At 35.2% G+C, this 21,804-nt stretch overlaps 1 protein-coding gene across 2 annotated transcripts in view; it reads left to right on the top strand.

The window, feature by feature from the left end:
• Nucleotides 1–21,804, top strand: part of ANGPT1 (angiopoietin 1) — a 258,402-nt gene that overhangs the window by 8,851 nt on the left and 227,747 nt on the right. The window contains exons 1-2 of one of the 2 annotated variants that reach the window (XM_067290416.1): nucleotides 870–887; nucleotides 7,415–7,490. The exons of the other annotated variant lie outside the window; for it this stretch is intronic. Of the exons in view, the coding sequence (XP_067146517.1) occupies nucleotides 7,474–7,490 (17 nt within the window). The 5' untranslated portion in view covers nucleotides 870–887; nucleotides 7,415–7,473. Of the gene's footprint in view, nucleotides 1–869; nucleotides 888–7,414; nucleotides 7,491–21,804 lie in introns of those variants that run through there. 2 annotated transcript variants of the gene reach the window in all.

Genomic DNA, 21,804 nt, shown 5'->3' with positions numbered 1-21,804 from the left:
ATAAAAATTTTTATAAAAATATAAACAGAGAATGAAAAGGTTATTTTGCTTATCCTAGAAGACAATCTGTTATGAGGGTACTTGATAAAAGAAGATAAAGAATGACATAGAAACTGTATACTTTTAGCTTCTGTTCTCCTGATGTCTTAAAAACATGAGGGAACATTTAATGAAACTTCAGCATGACAAATTTAAAATGCATAAAAGGTAATGTTTTTTTCCATAATGCATAATAAAGCTTTTGAGCACAGCATGCTGCTAACTTCTATCCCCCCCCCCCCCCCCGCCCCCCAATTAATTACTCTAAAATAGGAACGGGACATTTGTATTAAGAGGAATATCCAAAATTATGACAATGGATTTAAAACAGCAGTTTCAGAAGGGGTAATAAACCTCATGCCTTAGTGATTATGTCTGTTTCTGCTACTAAATTCACTCTTTCCACCACTAAATTCACTTCTGTTTACTCATATGGGTTTCTTGAATATCATTGTGAAGCATCTGTCACTGCCACTGTTGGAGATATATCTGGTATAATGTGGAAATGCCTATGTTGTGGATCACAATTAGAATTCAGTAAAGAATTAATATCACAGACGGCAAACAGAACTAAAAGAAAGACTTGCTTTTGACACTTAAGCTGGATCAAATGGCTCTGCAAATCCATCTGCTAGATCCCATCCTGCCACTGGACATGCAGAATAGCCAAAAGAGAGTGGCCGAAACAGAAACTTTGAAATTTTGGTGTTACATTCATAATTTTACTGTCTACTTTGTATTTTATACACCAGTTTTATCTTGCCCAAAATGACATTGTGAACACATTGGGATGTCTTCATACCTCACCTAGCACAATAATTGATCCTGATTGCCAAAATATAAACAAGGTTAGTGAATTACTTTAGAAGGAGGACTGAAGTGTATCTGAATAACAATATTAACTTTGTCTTATGTTATTGTATGTTAAAAGTGAAGCTGAACTTTATCTATTGCTAATACCATGATCAGATAAGGAATTTCCCTAAGTCCCTTAGCCATATCTGCATATCCCACTGAGAGGGCAAGAAGAAAAATACCTCTAAATTATTTCTCACTGTTTAATAAAACTGTGAGCCAAATCTACTCATGTAGGTTTCCAGGGGATAAAAGACTGCCAAATCTTTTTACTTAAATAAATTGTTCTGAAAAGCTGGGTCTGTAAATAATCAAAGTGATGCCTATACTCCTGTCAATCACTTTCAGTGAATCAAATGCGGTATTTTAATTACTACACATAACATTTTTGTAACAACAAATCCTCTCATCCTTGTCCGCTCTGAGTTCTTTGCAGACCACTTCAAATGAAAAATGGGATTTCCTAATGTACTTTATGTTACAGAAGTAGGGGATATCAATCCACTAAACCCTTTATGCTACATTTTAGATGTGTAACATTTAAGGAATTGTGTAATACAATTAAGGGAATTTGATCAAGAGACTAGACAAACAAACTATTCAGCATTAATGTCTCGACAATGTGCTCCTCACTCCTAAGTGATGTGAATTTCCCCCCTTTTAAAGGATACAGCTAAATAAGTGGGCACCCTGGGATAGCTATCCCAGGAATGCAGTGTTGAGAAGTTTCAGGCCCTTCTTAATCAAGAAAGAAAAACTCTTCTGGAGACCTTTTGGGTGTTTGCATTAGAATAAGGAAAAAAACAAAGACAAATATAGACACAAAATAGCCCTTTGAAGAAAACTGAGAGGCATAATTTTGTGTTTACATGCAAGAAGTTGTTTCAATGTTCATGTTACTGCAAGAAAAGAGATTGAATCCAACCTATGAAAATACTAAATCTTGTATGCTTATATATTTGATCTTAGTCTCTTCAACTTTTTCTTAGAAGAGGAGAGATGATGGTGGTATGCAGTACAGAATTTCTTAAGATTCTGTATTTTGGTCATAAGTGAATTAATAATTGAAGTTCAATATTCACACAGAAGAAAACATATTTCTACCTAATGGCTATAAAAATGACCAGTGTGTCATCAGGGCCAAATTCCATTCAAATTGCTCAGACCATTAGGTTTTTTGAAGTCATTGGAACTAACAGAGTAAGCAAGGTGATAGTGTTTTGGTGAGTTTATTACCTCAATGATGTCATCAATTATTACTTTGAAGAAGAGAGAGAGAATAGCTTTTTTCACTCCCATGGGCGGAAACAAAAGACATTATTTATTGCAGGTGACACTAATGGCTTTTCATGGGCAAATTAATCTTTTTTATGGAAGGATAACACTAAAGTCAAACTAAAGACAAGACTTAAACATAATGTCATTCCTTATGACCACTCAAAGTGATTTTTAAGAGTTGAAGAAAAGGTCTGAAATCAACAAGGTAAAATACAGGAAAAAAAGTATGAAGTGTTTGTGAAAAAAAAGTATGAAAACTAAGAAGTTAGTTCCTAGTTTGTATGGCGAAAATTGGCCTCTTTATTAAAACGGATGACCAACTAAGGATGAAATAAGTTTACAAGGCTGCAAAAAGAACTGAACAAGTACCATTTCAGGATAAGGGCAGTGTCTTACATCCAGGAAGTAATTATTAAGGTTTTTTTTCAGATTCAGGATTTAAGATTTCACCTAAACAGCTGTGTCCAGCTGCACAACATACTTCTAGGAATATATGGATGAACTGGAATGAGTTGTGAGGAGAGAAACAAGAATGGCAAGAGGTTTTGGAAATTTGAACTTGGAGGAAAGGTTGAAGGAACTGGGTTTGTGTAGTCTAGAAAAGAGAATACTGAGGGAGGGAGACATGAGAGTCTCACAGTACACCATAGGTTGTGAAAAGAACAGTGCTCAATTTGTTCTTCTTGGTCAAAAGAAGCAGAAATCAATCTTCACTTCCAGCAAAGAAGATTTAGGGTAAGTATTAGGAAAAAGTTTTCAGTTAGACAAGTGAAACACTGGAATCTCTTACTGGTGATTTGCAAGATCAGTTCGTGGTTCATGGGAATGACATAGGTATCTGCCAGCTGTCTGAATCAAGGTGTGGAAACAGGTAATCATCGATGTCTCTTCATATTATCAATATGACTCTGGAACAGGAAGAATTATTGATACTCTCTCATAGAAAAACACTCTGAAAAGTATGAAACTCAGATTTTAAAAATCTTTCAGGGTGTTCACTAATAAATGTACTTACCAGATACATCATTGTCAAAACGCTAACTACTGTAGATAAAACAAATGCATGAAATCCAAAGTACAATATGAATCTCATGCTGTATGTGTAACTATCCATAAATAAGGAGGAGTAGCAAGGAGGAGTCCGTTTACCAGAGACACTTTGCAGTTTGCTCTCCTTCACTTCTTGCACCTCCTGTGGCTCATCATAGCTGATTCTTGCCCTAATAGGTATGAGTCTATGTGTATTTCATGACTAAATATGTTTAACTGAGATCCATGGATAGTTGTTTGTTTAGGCCAGATTTTCAAGAGATTTTTGGCCACTGTCTTCCAATAACTGATCAAGTTTTTTTATTTCTAAGGTCATGGAAGAACTCAAACCCATCCACTTGGCAAGAGAGTTTGTTTTCTTTCTCTTCTATCTTGTTTAAAAGTTTAAGTATAAAAAATTAACTGCTTGCCTACTGATTGGCAATACATTCATGAAAATTTTTTTCTTTCAACTGGTATTTCAAATAAGTATGCTCTTTCTATGTTTATCTTTTTCATTGTTTCTTCATTTATGTTTTCGAATGTGTTTGTGGTTTTCAACATTTTTAGACCAATGAAAGTCACATGCCCCGATAAATTTATCTGAGCCTTTTTTTAAAAGCTTAGCCATATAGCAAGGGCAAGCCTACAAAACTTTCAGTATTATTAAGATGATGTTTAGCCTTCTACAACACAGAAATCATGCAGAAGTTGGAAAATGAGCTATTTGATTGTTCATTTAATCTTCCAAAGTTTTCAGCTCCATGTAAAATGAAGTCATTAGTCATCTCGGTTCAAATGTTGCTGACCTCATGCTTATTGAGTTTACTTACTGCTAATATTTTCTAAATATTTATCATCATACATAATTCATGTAGACTGTTAGGACACCAAACATATTCTAAATGTCTGCTCCAGTTGAGTGAAGCTGATGACATATTCTATGTTAATCTTGTTGCCTTTTCAGAATCTTCTGTTTGGAATATTTTTATTAGTTATTCTTGCTGAATGGAAGTTCAAGGGAGATTTAATGTTCAGCTGGAAGTGGATGTTTGCTGTCTTCATACAGAAAGACTTAGAAAGTTGGGAACTGCAAGCTGGTCTATTGGCTCTGAAAAATCTCAGTCTATGTATATGATATTTCTTATATTAATTTCAGTGTTACAATATTTTCTTTTAAGAAATAATTAAAAAAGAGATACCAGTTTAAGTATTTTCCAGTTCACAGTAAGCATTTTGTTATATTACCTACAATTACTGTTTCTTGAGAATAATTACATGCATGAAATTTAGTGCAATTAAGCTTTATTTATGATAGAATTCTGAATTGCATAGGGATTTTCTTTTGGGGCTGTTTGAAGGTTATTAATGAAAGATAATTTCTATTCTGTATCAAAGACAAGTTTGTTATATTGTGATAAAATTCATTTTTCATACTTTGAAATAATGGATCTGTTTATCACAGTGTAGCTGATAACTGGCCTTAGAATATTTTTGCATTTGAGAAAGGGTAACACATCTCTGCTGTAGGAGATGTATTACTGTCAGAGGAGTAATACTATATTGTCAGAGGAAACTGAGCTTTGCAGCTGAAAGCTCCTCCTGTGGCTGGAGTGGGAATAAGAAAAGGAACAAATTGCCATAAATCACTGCACTTAGGTGGTAAGCATGGAAGCAGTGCAGAGACTTGTCTATGTAAAACTGGATTGTCTCTCTTCTCCCACAAAAGTGACCGCCCCTTATCCCAGTCCTTCCACTGACTCTGAACCCAGCATTGCAGTCAGTTTTGGTGGCTTTAATTTTTCAAAACTAGCAGCAGACTAAGACGCTATTAAAGCAGGGATATCAAGTTCATATGCAACTCAACGACACATTTGTACTCTGGTTGTACAATTCAGCTGCAAAATGCAAAGCGTTGTATGTGAAAGCTGCAGTATGCTTGGACAAAGGAGCAAGATTGTGTAATGAGCTCCCAAAGGAAACCAGACTGATTCAGCAAGAGCCTAGTAAGAGAGGCTTTGTGTTATGAAAACCTTGTTATAACTATCAGTGACAAGGAAGAGGGAAAAAATGATAAAAATACCAGGCTGAATCTCAGCTGCTAGAATTGATGCTGTTCCATCAAATAATACAGCATTTAATACCAGTGAAGACCTAGTATGAAAATTCTCATTCTGTCTCTACATATTCCCTGTAGTCCCACACCAAGGAAGGCAGAATAACAAAAAAGTTCTGTGTAAAGTACCAAAAACATGTCCTGTGTTTTCATTTATGACAATGAAAGCTAACATAATTTTTACTATTTTGCCTTTGGTTACTAATTTATTTTCAGTTAGTCTTCACTCAGTAATTTTCAAGTTAATGCAACTTCTCTGAGTTAATTTCAGTACTAAAATCAGGGTTTTAAAAGGAAAGTTGGACAATAAACCATGGAGATTTTAATAAAAATGGAGAACAATGAATATTAGCACAGAGTTACAATTTGCAGTTAACTAACAGTGATCCCTGGATTGATCAGCACCGGGAAAAGAAATAATATGTTCTTTAGATAATTTTTTCTGCTCAATTTCAGGTATAAATTTAAAATTTGTCATGGACTGGAGACAGGGAGGACTTCAAACAGTTATGGGAAATGATTTAAATACTTCCAAATTTTTGAATGTTTTTTGGAAGCGTGTTTGGCCTTCTCCATTTTAAGAAATTATGCTGGTAATCTTGCAACTACAGTTACTCTCCTGGGATTTTTGATTAGACCAGAAACAGTTTGTCTTTGTTTTTCTGGCTCCTCGGCTTCTAATCCCAACTAGAACCAGAGAGAGGAGATAGTTTGAAAAACAAGATAAGTCTTTTTCTATTCGGCTGGATGAAGACATTTGAGTCAGATCTGTTTTGTATCTTCAGTGATCTGCTCGTCTGTTTTGACCTTTCTGAAAAACAGAAAGGAATCTCTTTTGTGGTAAGCTTATGGCCGCTAAAGTGAGTAAAAGAAAACTCTTTAGAAGGCAACGGACTGTTGCTGCTTCTGACAGGTCCCAATAAGGATCCCTTTCTCTCACTTTTGACAGTGCTTGCATTGTCTGTCATATCAATCCAGGTTGTTTGAACTGATCTGAACTGTTGCCAAGGAAAGCTGTTGCAAAAAAAATGTGAACTCTCTATGTGGACAAGCCTAAAAAAGCTCCTTCCCGAAGTGGACTAAGCTAAACTGCACAAAGGAGCCCTTGTGAGGAATAAGATTTTCCATATTCTTTAATTCCAGGCTATTTCCCTGAGGTCTGCCTAGATGGCTTGCCCTTGCTACTTTCACTTCCACAGGGCTGAATCATCCCTAGATAAATCCAGCTTCCCCTCACAGCTGGCCTTCACATTCTTTGCAGATTTTTGGAAAGATATGTTTCTATTCCACCCAAAAGTATGAACATTAGTGACTTCTGCCCACCATTATTAGCCTGGCCTGATGATTTTAGGGTGCGTTAACAAGATAGCTCCTTAGGATATGCTTCAAAGGTACATGTTAACTTTTGCAGTGTTACATAATTGAGCAAGTGGTTATTTAGGCATTTTCTTCCCATGGTTCTCACTTGCCCTTACAGCTTCAATCTAGCATGGTGTACAACTGGAGTCTCAGACATTTGTTGCCTTCAGGTTTTTCAATAATTCAGTAAAAGACTGTTATTTTTACATGAAAGCTAAAAATCTTAGTCTGCATTTCTGGTTTCCTCAAAGGGAAAGAAAAATAAGATTTCAGCAACTACATCTGAGAAGTGCGACTTGGAATGGCATTGTGTGAGGCTATACAGGTCATGATGCAAAGTTTAAGTTTGATTTAGAAGAGAAGTATAATTTTGCGTCTTGAGTATTATTGCAAACTTAGTTGTTTTTTTGTATATAGGACTAGATACCTTGTAAAATTTTATCTGAGCCAATAATGTGATAAGAACCTCCTCTTCACACACTTTATAACAATTCCTGATTGAAAAGTATGAGCTAGATACCTGAGAAGATAATAAAATGGAATTTATAATAGTTGGCTCAGCTTTTAATGAGCCACGTGATTTGGGCTCAGCTTATTTTTAGAAGGTTCAGGTTTGCTCTGGAACTCCTATTGCCTGTCCATACTTCACAACATATGAAAATGATAAAGTACCATATGGTAGAACTTTACTTTATAACTATCGTTGACCTTTCTTTCAACTCCCAACGTTTTCTGCAGGACAATTTTACTCTTCAGCAAGACAGCAAGTACTGCAAGTTGGACCTGCATATTGCATTATGGCCATTTCACCTCAGTGCGTGCAAACTATTTACAGTGTGTTTACATAGGCATTATGGAAGCTCTGTGATGTTGACCATTCACACATTATGAGTAGGTTCTGCTGCGTTTCAACACCAGCAGTTCCTTAGCAGAAACAATCCCCCTGAAATCAGCGGGGCTCCTCTTGGAGTAGTTAAGCATGACTTAACATGAGGAAGGGCACTGGGATCTGGTCCCCTTTTTTCTATGTTGAAGCTAAACACTATCTTTATAGATTCTTTTGTTTGCTTTTTGGAAGTGATAGTGATCTCAGTACAACTGCAACTGCAGTATATTACACAAGTACAACAAGTACAGTAACATAATCATCTTTTTCCTAGCAACAATCTGTTTTGTTCATGTAGAAGTCTTGACCCCCCAGAGCCAAGGGGTTCAATCCAGCTCCCATTTATTCCTGTGGAAAAATTTCCATCACTTCAACAGAAATAGATAAAGCCTTGGGGGACCAAAATCTTAATTGCATTCACAATCACACACGTTGTACTTTGGCCAAATTTGTAATATGTTTTTTTAAATGTGATTAGTCAATCACATCATTTCAAACCACTCTATATCAGTGTCTTAGAAAATTATTTTCCTCCCTTTCAAATTCAATTCTGAACAAATTATTTAATGCTTGAATTATGTCAGCACTAATTGATGTTTTGTCTTTCATTCTGAATGTTTATTTCGTTAACATTTTCAGTCTTTTGTCACAAATTGATAACTGTTGATACCTACAACTACATGAATGTCTATGATGTGCTCTCAGTCTTCAGGGGGATTAGAGGAGGTGCAGAGTCTGGAGGGCTTCCCACTTGAAAGCACACTCATTTATCATTCTGCTGTCTCACACAGACAGAGATTTTGCACATTATCCAATTTAAACATCTACTTAGAACCAATCTAATTTTTAAGCCTTGCTAACCTCAATGAAGAGCCCATGGTTAACTTCAACAAGATGGCTGAAACCTAGAAAGGGTATTCGAGAGGAGAGAGCCCAGAATTTAACTAGATACCATTGTAGAAACAACCATGGCAAATTTCAAACACAAAACAAATGTAGTGCTTTTTGTTGCCATGGCACAAGGTCTTGTAATGTGTTAAGGATGTCAATGCTGCCTTTTAATGGAGTTTGGGGAATTCAAAGAAAATGAAAGGCTAAGGGCTATTTTGTGTTTTTAATTTGCCAATAGGAATAATGCTTTGGCAAACGGATGCAGTGTAAAATGAAAAATAGTCATATTAGGATGAATACCACATTGCAATGTCAGACCAATGTTGTTTTGCCATCAAATTAAGATAAATGCTGTACTCCAGTGTCCAACTAATATTTTGTCATCAACCATAAGTAAAAAAGGCAGCTAAACTCTTTGACATGAAAGTAACACATCCGTCTCATCAAGGAAAAGTAAAACATTGTCAATGTTGCACTGAAATTGCCAGGAGAATAGAGCTAGAATGATTATTAAATCTGTTGCTGCTTTCAAACACAAAACACTCTCTTGAAATGATGTGCTTTATTCTGAAATAGCTTTATGATAACTACTCTGGAGACATATAGTATACAAAGGAATTTTGTATTGATTTTTTTGGGGGGGGTAGCATGTCTTTTTTTTTTTTCATACTGGAGTGTTTAAGTTCTTCCCATTTTACATGCTGAAACACATGAGCAGGAAAGTCAGTTGCAACAAGACTGAAGACATTTTTAGGAGTCATGTAGGAACCTTGGCATCTGATCTCAGCAGGTCAGGAAAAAATAATTTTAAATTTCCATGTGCCAAAAACACACTGTATAGAACTTTCTGCAAGTATTTTTTTCTTCTGAAAAAGCATTTGTGATAATTTTTTTTAACTAAGCCCTAATCCAGCAAATTACTGGAGAACTGATTCAGATGTATTTTCTTTCATCAACATTTAGTCAGTTTTGATTTCTGAAGTAACCCCTATAGAAACCTGAAAGCTTGTTAAGATTTCCCTTTTGTTGAGACAAAAGTTTCGATTTTGATTTCAGAAAGTTTCTATCTTGTTTTCAATATCAATTTTTCATGGAAGACACTAGAGTTAATTATTTTAAGTCTTTATACATCTATTTTGATCTGCATTTAATTTGACAGACTTTCATTTCAAGGTATACTCTCAAGAAACATAGAGATAATAACCTGGACTCCTAATGTATAGCAAAAAAATAATGTAGTTTTTTTTAAAAAGTATATGAGTTAATGAGGCAGGTTATTAACAAACTGAATCTGTGATTTTATTTGTTGTGGCAGGGAGACTCAATCAAACCACAGAAATACAGCTTAGGTCCTGAAGTTACACACTAAATAGAAGCAGAAATCGGGCACATACTGAGTACCACCAAGAAACCTAACCCCCAAACCAATGCTCTCCCCTGCCCTGGCAGTCCACTGACAGTAATAGATTTGCAGGTTCACATGCACCAATGACTGATTTACAAAGTGGTCATCTGCATATTAAGAGGGGAAAAAAAAAATTTAGTGAAGTGTATGTAGTTTTGTTGTTGCTTTCTGTGGACTGAAAAGCAGTTTGAGCAATGTTATTTCGATATATTTTTTATAGAAGCATCTGCCTGAATAATGCTGAATTTGTCTTTGTGAGGGATAATGTATTAACAACATTATGTAGGTACCAGAGCTGGAAGCATCTAAAATTTTAAGAAAATAGCCTGCAATAGCTTATTTCCATGCTCAAACACATGCACTTGGAGGCATCCCATTTATTAAACATACCATTTTTTAAGGGTCTATTCCTAACACCCAAAGCTAAGTAAAAGTGCAAGTCTTTGCAGAATTGGGTACACAGTGGTCTTCTGTACTGATTTTATATTCACCTTTTGATAGATACATGCTGAATCACTTGTGCTAACTCTTCTTAAAGTTGAATAAATTAAGCCTGCTAACAGAGATATGTAAGAGCTTATACTATTTATGAGAAACTTATACCAATGTCAATTAATGAGAAAACTTAAAGTGTTATAATTCTGTCACTCCCTATTGGCACAAGTGTTGTGCTATCAAAGTGTTATTTCTAGTTTAAGGCAAAGAAACAAAAGTATTTTTGTAGTGGAATTGTTGTTGTATGGACATATGTCCATACAACAAGTGATACTGCTATAAATATGAATTCAGAACATCCGTGAAGAGGAACAGCTCTGAATATCTCTTGCTAATTTTTGAGAAGTCTGTCAAAGAGGCCAGCTGCATAACCCATCTCATATCTTGGTTTGAAAGACCTGTATAATGTTTAAATATCAAACATGAGTCTGTGCTGTGAGGATTTAAGTACTGCATAGGGATGAATGTTGCTTGTTCTTTAATGTTAAGCAAGATGACAGAAGTTGGATGGGTATTGAAACTGGTTATTTAGATGCTTGATTAGGATTTTATGTTCCTAATTTCAGGTAGTCAGATGCAAAAATATTTGTTATGGATGCCTCCTTTACCAATTCTTTGAATATGTACAGACACAGATACTTTTAAATTTGAAAAGTGATCAAACAATTGCTTAAAACAAGGCAAAATACTCATTAGCATGATTTAGCTTTACAAAACCACGGAGATTAATCCGTAAAGATAATAAAACAATACAACATGTAAAAAGTACACAAATATACACAAATCCTTTGAATACTGTACTCTTAAAGAACACAGTATGTTAAGAAAAATGACAGAATTTGACAGATTTTTAAATTTGACAAAACTTGTAGTTTCTAATTGTCATAAGTTTTAACACACTGAAGTTTTTAAAAATATGTACTCAAAAACAGGAAATAAAGGACACACATACATATACATAGCAGCAATAGAGCAGCTTCACCTTAAGGGGATACTAGAGTTTCCATACTGGTATGAATTGTGCATGCTAATGACATTTTTTAGACAGGGTTATACATTAAGTAATAGTGAACTCTAACTTTTCAGAGTTAAGTGGAATTTAATCACCCAATCTCTGTGGATTTTTGGGGAGTTGAGCAATTAAATTCTATGAACCTCTGAAAATTTGGGGTTAAAAGGGTCTGACAAATATAAAAACAAGGAAATTCATAGTGATGGGTGACCCCAAAAGGCTTGGAATTTGGGTGAAGTACAGACAAATGTCTAAAAGTTCAGATGTTTATCTGATCCTCTAGAGCCCATAGAGCTGGGCTGGAACTCTTGCAAGAGGATGATTACTTTTAAGACTTCCAGCACTTCTGCTTCTGGTCATAACTGTATATAACCCATAAATAGTCTTTGTTTCTTGGTATATTGCTCCTATTTGCATCTGGAAACTTCATTTGGAAGGACTAAATTTTCAGTAGTATTCATCTTTTCCAATTTAATCAGTAATTTCTCATGTAAAATCGCAGAAAATGGACTTAATCATTAAGGAAAATAAGAAATAGTATAAAATTGGTACAGTGGGTTCAGACTGCCCAAAGAGAAGACTATAAAGTATCATGCTTTAAAGTGAACTTGGGTTGAGCTCTTCAAGCACTAGCCAGGGATTAATCATGTTAATGTTTGACCTGAACATAGAGGGGTAAAAGTTTCCTACTGTAACTTGCTCATGACACAGAACTGGGTGGCATTACTGGTATGAACAAGAATGAAGTATCATTCATGGAGACAATGTGTCCACATGGTCTGAAGTGATATGTTGAGAGGGAATATAATTTATATCCATAAATCCACTGTACTATTTAAACTAAAGGACAATGCTGGCACAAATAAAGATTAGCATCTGAACAAATTTGGGATGGAAATTAGAAAAATGTTCTTAAACATCAGAGGAATGTTCTTGGAACAACTCTCCCACAGGAATAGTGCAGGCAAGAAATCTAACTGCTTTCAAAATGGGGTTAGAGTAAATATATTAGGGGATTACAAATTGCAATTGCCTGTGATTGTAAATGGTAGGAGTCAGTGATCCAGAAAATGGAGTTTCTTCCAACCATTTTGTTTAAATATTCCTGTGAATTCATAAAACATATGAATACATTTTAAAATTTGAAAAATGTGGCTAGAGTTCATTTATAGTGGACAGATGGAAGTGGACAATCAACAATGTAAACACACCGACTCCTTTTCCTTTATGTATGGCATAATAAGGGAAGAAAATGTTGCTGCCATGTGCTGTAACATAAGGTATTGTACCCCAAATTATTTAGTAATTAAATACAATATGAACATAATCAGTCTAAGCTTAAATGTTCTCTGTTTTTCTTATCTGACAATTGTTAAAAATTTCAAATGTCCTGTGGGTCTTGATTTTGCTTCTTAGAGCTTCAATCCTATAAAATACAGAGCACAACAGCCCTTATCTAGGAGAACATTTAAACTTAATTTTCAGAACTTGAATTAATCCCAGAAATCACACTGAACCTAGCAGAATGAAGACTGTGCTTAGGCTTACATGCCAACCAGGGCTATACATTTCTTCAGGATCGGACAGGGGAACATTGTGATTTTTTTTCCTTTTTCTCTGTTGTATTTTCTACTTTTTTTCACATAGTTATGTCTTATAACATTTACATCTCATGCTAGGATGTACATATTTTTACTTATCCTTAGTGCCATATTGTCTAATTCATTTAAGAAATTCAAATGCTCTGAAATGTTTCAGGAAGTTGCAGTCATAAACACAGCTCTCCAAAAACCAGAAGAATAATTGAAAACACAGATGTTGATAACCATGGTTGCGAGCAGAAAAGGTGTCATTTGATAATATAATTCATGACATATGTAAAAGAAATAACTGTTCCAAGTAAATAGGAAGTACTAATAAAGTACTAATAATTTTTCAAATCTTTTTCTATAAAATACCATGTGGATGACATTCTGGCAGAACAAGCACAGTTTAAGTGCCAATTCTGTTATCTACAAATTTAGGTCCCTGTTCTGCAACTGAGAAACTGTTGAAATCAATGGACTCAGCAGCCTAATAACATGAATTTGGTTAGAGGATTTGAACAACAGGCAGTTTAAAAGCACGTTCAAACAGAGTTTTAGGTAGCATAACTACACCTCTGCCAATTATTTAGAGGTAAATTTTCTCTCCGTGCTATCTGAATGACCTACATGTAAAGACATAGTAATCAAACACATTTTTATTTGTAGTAATGTTGCCTTATTGGAGTAAAACATAGGTAGGCAAAGTTTCAAAAAGTATTGAGATTCTGTCTTTAGTAATTACCAATACTCTTTAAAGATAAGACACGCTAGTGAAAACAGCTTTAAAAATTCAATTGTTGGTGCTCTGAATGACCTACAATCACACAGCAAACACAGGTTTGGTGACAGGAAGTGGGAGATCCTCTGTTTTTCCAACATGTCTTGTCCTTTGGGATGAAAATGTAGTACCAGCTTCAAAGCACTGTCCGACTTTGATATATTAAGGCTCCCTGAAAGGCAACAACCATATGTTTTATCTCTTAATGTTACTGCTTCCTGATATGCAGTAATAAAATATTTTAATTCTAACAGCAGGTCCAGCTAATTGGACCTATATTTATTTGTTTACACTATGTTTAGTAGGAATTCACCATCCGTTAGATGCTCTGATTTCCAACAGTAGAAAGAGAATCTCTTTCTGTTAGGACTATGGGATACCTTTATAGATTTTACATTATTGAAAATGCTACTTCTTTAAAAGTAGCATGATAGGAGCCTGATCTTTTTCTCTCTTTTCTTTCACACTGTGCATTGCTTTTATAAAGTATTAAGCTCTCAAATCTCAAGGTCTCATCAGATTTTGGCCTTGAGTGAATATATTGCTCTAGAGGCACTTTTGGCAGTGGGAATGTTAAGTGTCTTTTAGAGCTCCTGGGCTAAATCCTGAGCTAAGGAATTAATTTAGTAGACCTTTGCAGGTTTATATCTGTTCCATGGAATTTCATTCAACTGTTTTTCAAAGAGATGAACTGGTATGCAAAATGGAAAATAAGTTGAAAAGACAAGAAATGTTACTGAAATAGAATTTTCACATTAAAAAAGACAAGTTGGAATATTTTCCTGATTATTTGCAGACTATAATTTTATGACATAATTAAGGCATTTGACTTAAGTTTAAAGCTACAGTATAGGTGAGTATTATACAGTAGTTTTTTGATGACATGTACACCGTTACTCAGGTTTCGACTGCCTCCCCAGCAACATAGGTGCACCAAGTATGTCTAAACAAAGGTTTCTTTGAAATAGTGTTCAGTACCCTGAAAAAAATTTATTCTGATGAGGCTTTTTAGTGTGATATTTATTTAACATTTTTAATTCATTTGTAAGCATAACCATTCAAGAAGAGATGAATATTTGAAACCAGTAGTAACTTTTAGTTGAGGCATCATAATGTATGTCACCAAAGGCATAATTTAAGAGAGAAAATAAATGTCATTTTATCCCAAATGAATGATAAATATAAAACTTTAAAAATTAATGTGGATGTATAATTTATATTCACTAACAACAAAAATAAGCTATCTTAATTAAGAATGACAGATATAAGCTAGGTATGTAAAAAGAGAAATGCTGTTTAGAGAAATACTCTAATTCCAGAAAAAAAAAATAGTGATGGTTCTTTAGTGAATATAATTTCTCTTATTCTCTCTGTCAGTTTTTAACGCTTGTGGGAGAAATACCATTATTTTTCATCTGGTTTAGGAGTGGATGAACCAGCTTGTAGTTTTGAAAAATTGCTTGAAGTTAAAGTTTCTCGGCTCTAGGACAAATAGCAAAATCTTCAAGAAAATTTACGTGGCTCTCCCTTTTACTCTTTTTCTCCTTGCATGCATCCTTTTCTATATGGCTGGTATGGTAGAAAGATTGATATCTTGTGAGTTTATCTGAAAATTGAGCAAGTATTAGAGAACTCGTAAGAAAAACCATCTTGCTGTCATCGCAGTTTTAAGCCCATTTCTAGATCAGGGGCATTCAGATGAGCCTTACAAAGACAGACCTTTTACCTGTATGAACCTCTGGGACCCTTTTGTGTTTCACTTGTGAATAAATTGTACCAGAGATCATGGAACATCATGGTTTTGTGTAGATGACAATGCAAGTGAATGAAGAGTTCATTTTTGCAGCTGTCAGAAATCTCCCCTATCCATCTGGATTTTACGCTCTGGAAGACAAGAAAATAGAATTTCTTGGCAATCTTCTGTTGCACTTGTGCCAGACATATGATATTTACATTAAATGGATGTTTATAGGCTTTTGTACAGGAAGATTCATTCTTTCGTGTTAAAACTCTCTCTCTCTCAGACACCAATCTGGAAAGGTTTAAATACATGACTATGTTTATGCATTTTTGCATAGTCACATTGAATCAATGGGATAACTTGTTGGGTGTCAAATTACATCTTGGCCTAAGTCTTTGCAGCATTGTGGCCCTAATGTATTAACATATTTCAATTATACAAGAGAAAACAATCACTAAAAGCAAAAATTTACTCAAAAGTACCATAGAAAATAATTTTCTGTCTAAGCAATTTCTTGTTTATCAACAAGTTATATAAAATTAGACTCACACTGACCAAATATAATGTGATGTTCAGAGTTTTTCCTCATAAACTCAAATCGTGTCCTCAGATACAAGACTTTTATTTACTTTTGCACAAGCGAAAAATTACACGCTTTTATGGTGGTTGTAGACCACATCCATTCAGTTGCTTAACTCTACTTGAAATCTGCTCACAGTTTTCTTAGGATTTACCATCTAAGCAAAAAAGTCATTTAAAGAAATGACTGTTTATCATCTGCTGTCTTTAATAAAGACATTCTGGGATGTTAAAAACAGCACTGAATGAGATAAAGTTTGGATAACTTATGCCCAGTCTGCGGAAGCAAACTTTATCTCTGCTCACCTCCATACTGTTTAATGTGGTATAATCTTCCTCAGCCAGACCCAGGTGTTACACAGCTATTCTATTTTAAGAATAACAGCAGCAGAAGAAAATTGTAGTTTCTTAAGTGTTCTGGAGGCAACAAGAGAAATTTCACTGTAGCAATTTCTTATTTTATTTAATTAATCTCAAGTTGATAAAGAATGATTATATTTATAATTGCAAAAATTGATGAGCTAAAACTCTGAAAATTGTATCATTTCACTTTTTACATCCTTTTGCATTAAATTATCAGGAATGTTTACAATGAGGCATGTTAGTTGTAGATTCACTTAGTTATTTAGCGCCCTTCACAGTAGAAAGCCATGGTTTTTAATTGGCTTGTACAATAGTTTATTTAGTTCAGATCCACTCCATCACTAGATTACTGACACTTTTTAATTCCTTCTTGGCAACATAAATGCAAAAACTAATTAGACTTCGTAAATAGAATGGATTAGAGGACAAGAATTCTTTTTCCTCCAAAATGCTTATATTCTTAATTTTGTCTATAATCAGCAGTCAACACTTTTAAACAAAACTCTTTCAGTGGTTTGTGAATAAAGAAGAATTTAGTCAAAATATGCACTTTTTGATCAAAAATATGGTTTTTATTTTCTCTCTATTTCTGGTTGGAAAAAGCAGTGTAGTATGGATTTCAGAAAGCTTTCTATTAAATACTGTAGAAAGTGATGCACTCTAACAGAACATTTCAGCTTTGAAAAAAACATATTTCAAGGAAAATGCATTTTGTCAGTTCTCCCACCAGCTCTGCTAGTGCAAAACACCAGTTTTAAAAAAATAGTCTTGAAATATCACCTCCTTCCAACATTTTTCACTTTTATGTGCATTGCCCTTCTCTTCGCAGCTAGAATCAGATGTAGAAATAAATAGCTTATGTTACAAAGAAGGCCCTTGTTGTGGTATATCAGCCTCAGAGCAGCAAGTACTAAAAGTATTGTGAGACAGACGACTCTCAAGATTGCCAGCTCAATTTTGCAGGCCCAGGGGGGATTTTATTGTTTAGATAAACCATTTAAGGTTTGTCCAGAACTAGTCTTGGCTCACTTAAGAGTTCAGGAAAAAAATTTCTGTTATATGAACAATTATTGCTGTACTCTGGCAATCTTATCTTCCACACAGAGATTTTGTTAAAGTGCTCAAAGGCTTCAAAAAAATTCTAACGATACAATTTGAACCATGGCTCTATGCAGTCCCTACCCTATGGTTAAAATACCCACTAAAAAAAAAAAAAAACCTATCAGCCTACTAGGCATAAAGTTTGGCTGCTATATGACAGATAAACAAAATCAGTCATTATAAAAGCCTGGCTGTTAATTTGCTTTCTCATGTATCTGTGCAATGCCTGATACAACCTCTTATTTATGCAGATAGTTCATTTCTATGTTGCATGCTTTAAGGCAATGTGGCTGACCCTTTAAGGCAGAAAGCAGACATTAGTGAAATACACTTTCTTTATCTGTTGAGAAATGAGGAGGGGAGATTAGGAAATACCTCTGGAATGGCTTATATTTTGATCAGGTGCATTTGCAGACACATCTCTTATCCCTCCCCAAAATTACAGAAGGATTTACAAGTCTTACTGGGAAAGTGGTGTCAAAGACAGCTCTAAGACCTGACTCAAGAAAGACATTCTTCAGAGCTTCAATCCATCTGTTGAGAGCTTTCTTGGCAGGCAGCTCTCATCACAACAAGGTGTTCAAAGAGAGGGATTTGCTCTGAACTGGCAAGTTGCAATGATGCTTCACAGGCATCATATGAAACGTATTAAAGTGTCTCAGGATTTTAAGGGAACTGCTTTACTCTCTGTTGTAATTGACAAATTTAAGGAATATTTTGCTATTGAACTACATCAATATATATGTTCACAGAAGAGATTTCTGTGCACTGCAGTGCATGTAATAGGGTTTTGAATGAACTCATGGCTTACTAAAGAACAGCTTATTTTAACCTGTTTGAATATTTGCCTTGGCATTTTATCATGATGACTGGTCTCATTACATTAAGGGATTCATAGATAGAGCACGTGTATAATAACTGTTTTGCGGGTCTTACTACTACTGCTATGTAATGGAAAAGTGTGAGAAATAGAATAATTGGATTAGTCAAAGTATACATTCATCTTCAGTGTTTTTTTGTAGAGCTTGATGTCGGGGGTGAGGCAGAAGGAAAACCTGTAAACATCTGTGGGATTTATAATGGAAATTGTCATGATGCTTGAGCTGATTTCTCCCAAACGCTGTAATCCTGGTGCCATCAATGCCCAGTTCCTGATGCTTTTGACAGAGAAGGAAAAAAGCCAGTTGTGCAAAGCAGTATCTGAGTAAAATTGCTTCCCATGTAGCTTCACTGATCAATTTAGTCTTAAACCCTCAAAGGTCTCCATCCTGCAAGGACTATTTGGATGCAGAAAGTAAAGTATTCTCAAAAGTTATGCCAGGCTGGGGGCCATTGTGACAAATGTGTATCAAAAATGAGTCATAATTTTCCAGGCCTTATCAAACTCCAGCCCCAGGTTTGATTGCCCGCGGATGACAATCTGTTTTTGCAACTTGCTTCCTGTACAAAATGGATGGCATGGTTGCCACAAAGGGAACTACCGTTTCCAGCAGCGGTGATGATATTTGCAGCAATGGCAAGGAAAAGGCGGTGTCCTGCCAGCAGCAAAGAGATACGAATTAGGATGGAGGCTTCAAAGAAGTGTCAGTAATCGAAGGTGAACAGTGGTAAGAGATGCCTTGCGTTACTGCAACTACTCCCCAGACCTTACCAGACAGGTCAGCATAACTCAGGAGGACTGTATTTGACCACCTACATCTATTGCAAACGTTCCAAAATTTCTGTTTCAGTTTTCTACAGTACTCACAGGGACACTGATGTTTTATGAACTGTACACATGCTGGATTTTACTGACATACCTAGTCTCACCGACTGCAGTGCTGTTTTTCACATGCCTAACATATAGCAGGCGTCATTTTGTTGTAATCATGGTGGTCTAAAGATACAAGCAAATAAAAATTTGCAGAGGGATGTTGCTAGCTGGAAAAAAAGGTTCCTTAATTTGTTCCATTGTAGGTCAGTCCTTTGTGTTTCACCCATATTTTTTCCATAGCTCTCTGTACTCAATCATCATTCTTTTTTAATAGTGTTAATCTTCATTTAGGGCTTTTACTTTTTTTTTCTTTCCAAGTGGTTTGTTTACTTTTGTAAGGGGAGAAGTGGAATCCTGTTTTCAGCTTTAAAAATGAAAAGAAACCTACAAGTCCAGGGGAGGTCTAAAGTCACATAAACTAGGTTATAAAGAACTTTCTCCCAGTTGGGGAATCTGTTTTCTTCTTTCTTAGTTTTACCACACCTGTAAACTGACAGTTTGTGACTGTTACCAGACACAGTATCTATCTATCACTGTTTGTTTTTGTTAATTAAGAACAGATGGCAAGCGCTAGAAAAAAGTATGCGGCTGTTGATTAAGTAGAAACAAAAAAATCCCATCCTGAACAAGTTACCTAGTTCATGTATACACAAATGTATGGGCTTGGACTTATTGGAAAATATTTAGTTTTGTTTACTAACAGTTAATGAAATTGATACATGTCCACAGAACTTTTGGCTTTACATAAAAAAAATGCAAAAAATGTACTACTGGTTTTGGCTGAAACTGAAAAGACTTCATTAGGTCAACTGAAAACAAATATTTTGCTTTAGATTTAAGTCTGAGTGGGGCTCTTTGAGGTGAATCAGCCTGGGTCAATGCTGAACAGAGTCCACCTGTACCAGGTCAGGCTTTCTGGTCAGATAAGACCTGTCATGTACCAGCAATTCTCCATTTGGTTGAATTGTGCTGTGTGAGTCAGGGAGTGGTGGTGCATTTCTCTGGTAAAGTGTAATCTCTGAAATATTAGGGAATTTTTTGCATCAGTTTTCAGGTTACCTTGTGCATAATCAGTACAAAATATTCAAATCAGAGCTTTCTTCACTGTGGTCCAAACTCTTGATCAGCAGAGACAATTGCTTCGGCTGCAGTGGCACTGCTGTTGTAAGCAAGGATGACTTGCCCTGATTACATCAGGAAGTGACATGATTTATTCCACATAAATATGATTAAGAAGAGGACACAGAGCTTTGCAGAAAAGAAAAACTCATCAGAAAGGCCAGCAGACCTGCAACAATATGTATTCCCTCTCTGAGTTCATAAACATACTAGCTGAAGATCTAACACCCTTCCAGCAGCCAGGACTGAGGTGTATTAGAATAGGCCTTGCTCAAAGCTGTAGTCAGAATCTAAGTCCAAAGCTGTGCAAAACAGTTTGGCTAAAACTAGCCTGTTCATCTCATGGACTAAGCATATCTCAACTTTTAGATCACATCTGGCTTTTTTCCCCCTCTCTTTTGTGCTTAAAAAGCATATGGAAGGCTTGTTTGCACATGTGATTTTTAGCTAGAATCAGAATCGGAAGGGCCAACCATGAGTCAAAGTCTACTCTCAAGAGAATTTTTCCCAGTTTTGAAGTTAAAAGTGATTCAAATTGTTTGTATCAAAGATGGATAATTAGCTAAAGCCTGTAGCTACTTTTCTTACTTGAACCCAATCTCTAGAAGTGTGGTCATTGTTATTATGCTAATGTAATTGTATGAACAACATCAGTTTAGGTTTTTAACACCTTTCTATTTCAAGAGGGTACTTTCAGATTTTGTGCACTGTCCTCTTTTGTTATCTTGTTTAAAAAAAGTGTTTTAAACAAGAGTCTGTACTATTAGAAGTCAGAAGTTTACAAAGCATGAAAACATTTCTAGGAATGTCATTGTCATATTATACTATTTTTAAAGTATATGTTTGTTCATATGTGCAGCAAAAGTAAAAATTAGGAAGATTAAGGGACATAGGAGAGAATTTCTGTAACAAGGGGGACAGAAGGAAGAACTATTTCTTTGCCTAATCTTATTTAGTGTATATTATTCCTAACTGAAATTCAAAAAAGTATGTTAACATCATTTAATCTGCCTTAAAGAAATGAGAATATATCTTAAGTAGATGACAAGAGCTTAATATTATGCTCACATTTTACGTACTGGTGAGTTCGAGACACTAGTAACTTCTTTAAGCTTCTACCTAAGGCAAAAAGTATGCACACTGAAAAAAATACAGAACTTACTTAAACTCTTATTTGGTGACCAAGTCTGATCCATGTTCTTTGGTCACTGAAGACAATAGAATTGCAAGTAATTATGTGACATTTTGGACTAGAATTATGCTGGTGTCTAAAACTGAAAATGCATTAAAAAACTTCCAAAAAAGCAACAATGACTGTTGTTTCACCAGAAAGTATTCACATTAAGAATGCTCATCTCTATGTCACAAATGTAACATAACAATAACATTCAAACACCACTGCCTGTTAAAATTGTGATG

The sequence above is a fragment of the Apteryx mantelli genome, chromosome 2 (assembly GCF_036417845.1).
Source record: "Apteryx mantelli isolate bAptMan1 chromosome 2, bAptMan1.hap1, whole genome shotgun sequence".
NCBI lineage: Eukaryota > Metazoa > Chordata > Aves > Apterygiformes > Apterygidae > Apteryx > Apteryx mantelli.
This window is presented reverse-complemented; position numbering and strand designations above follow the sequence as displayed.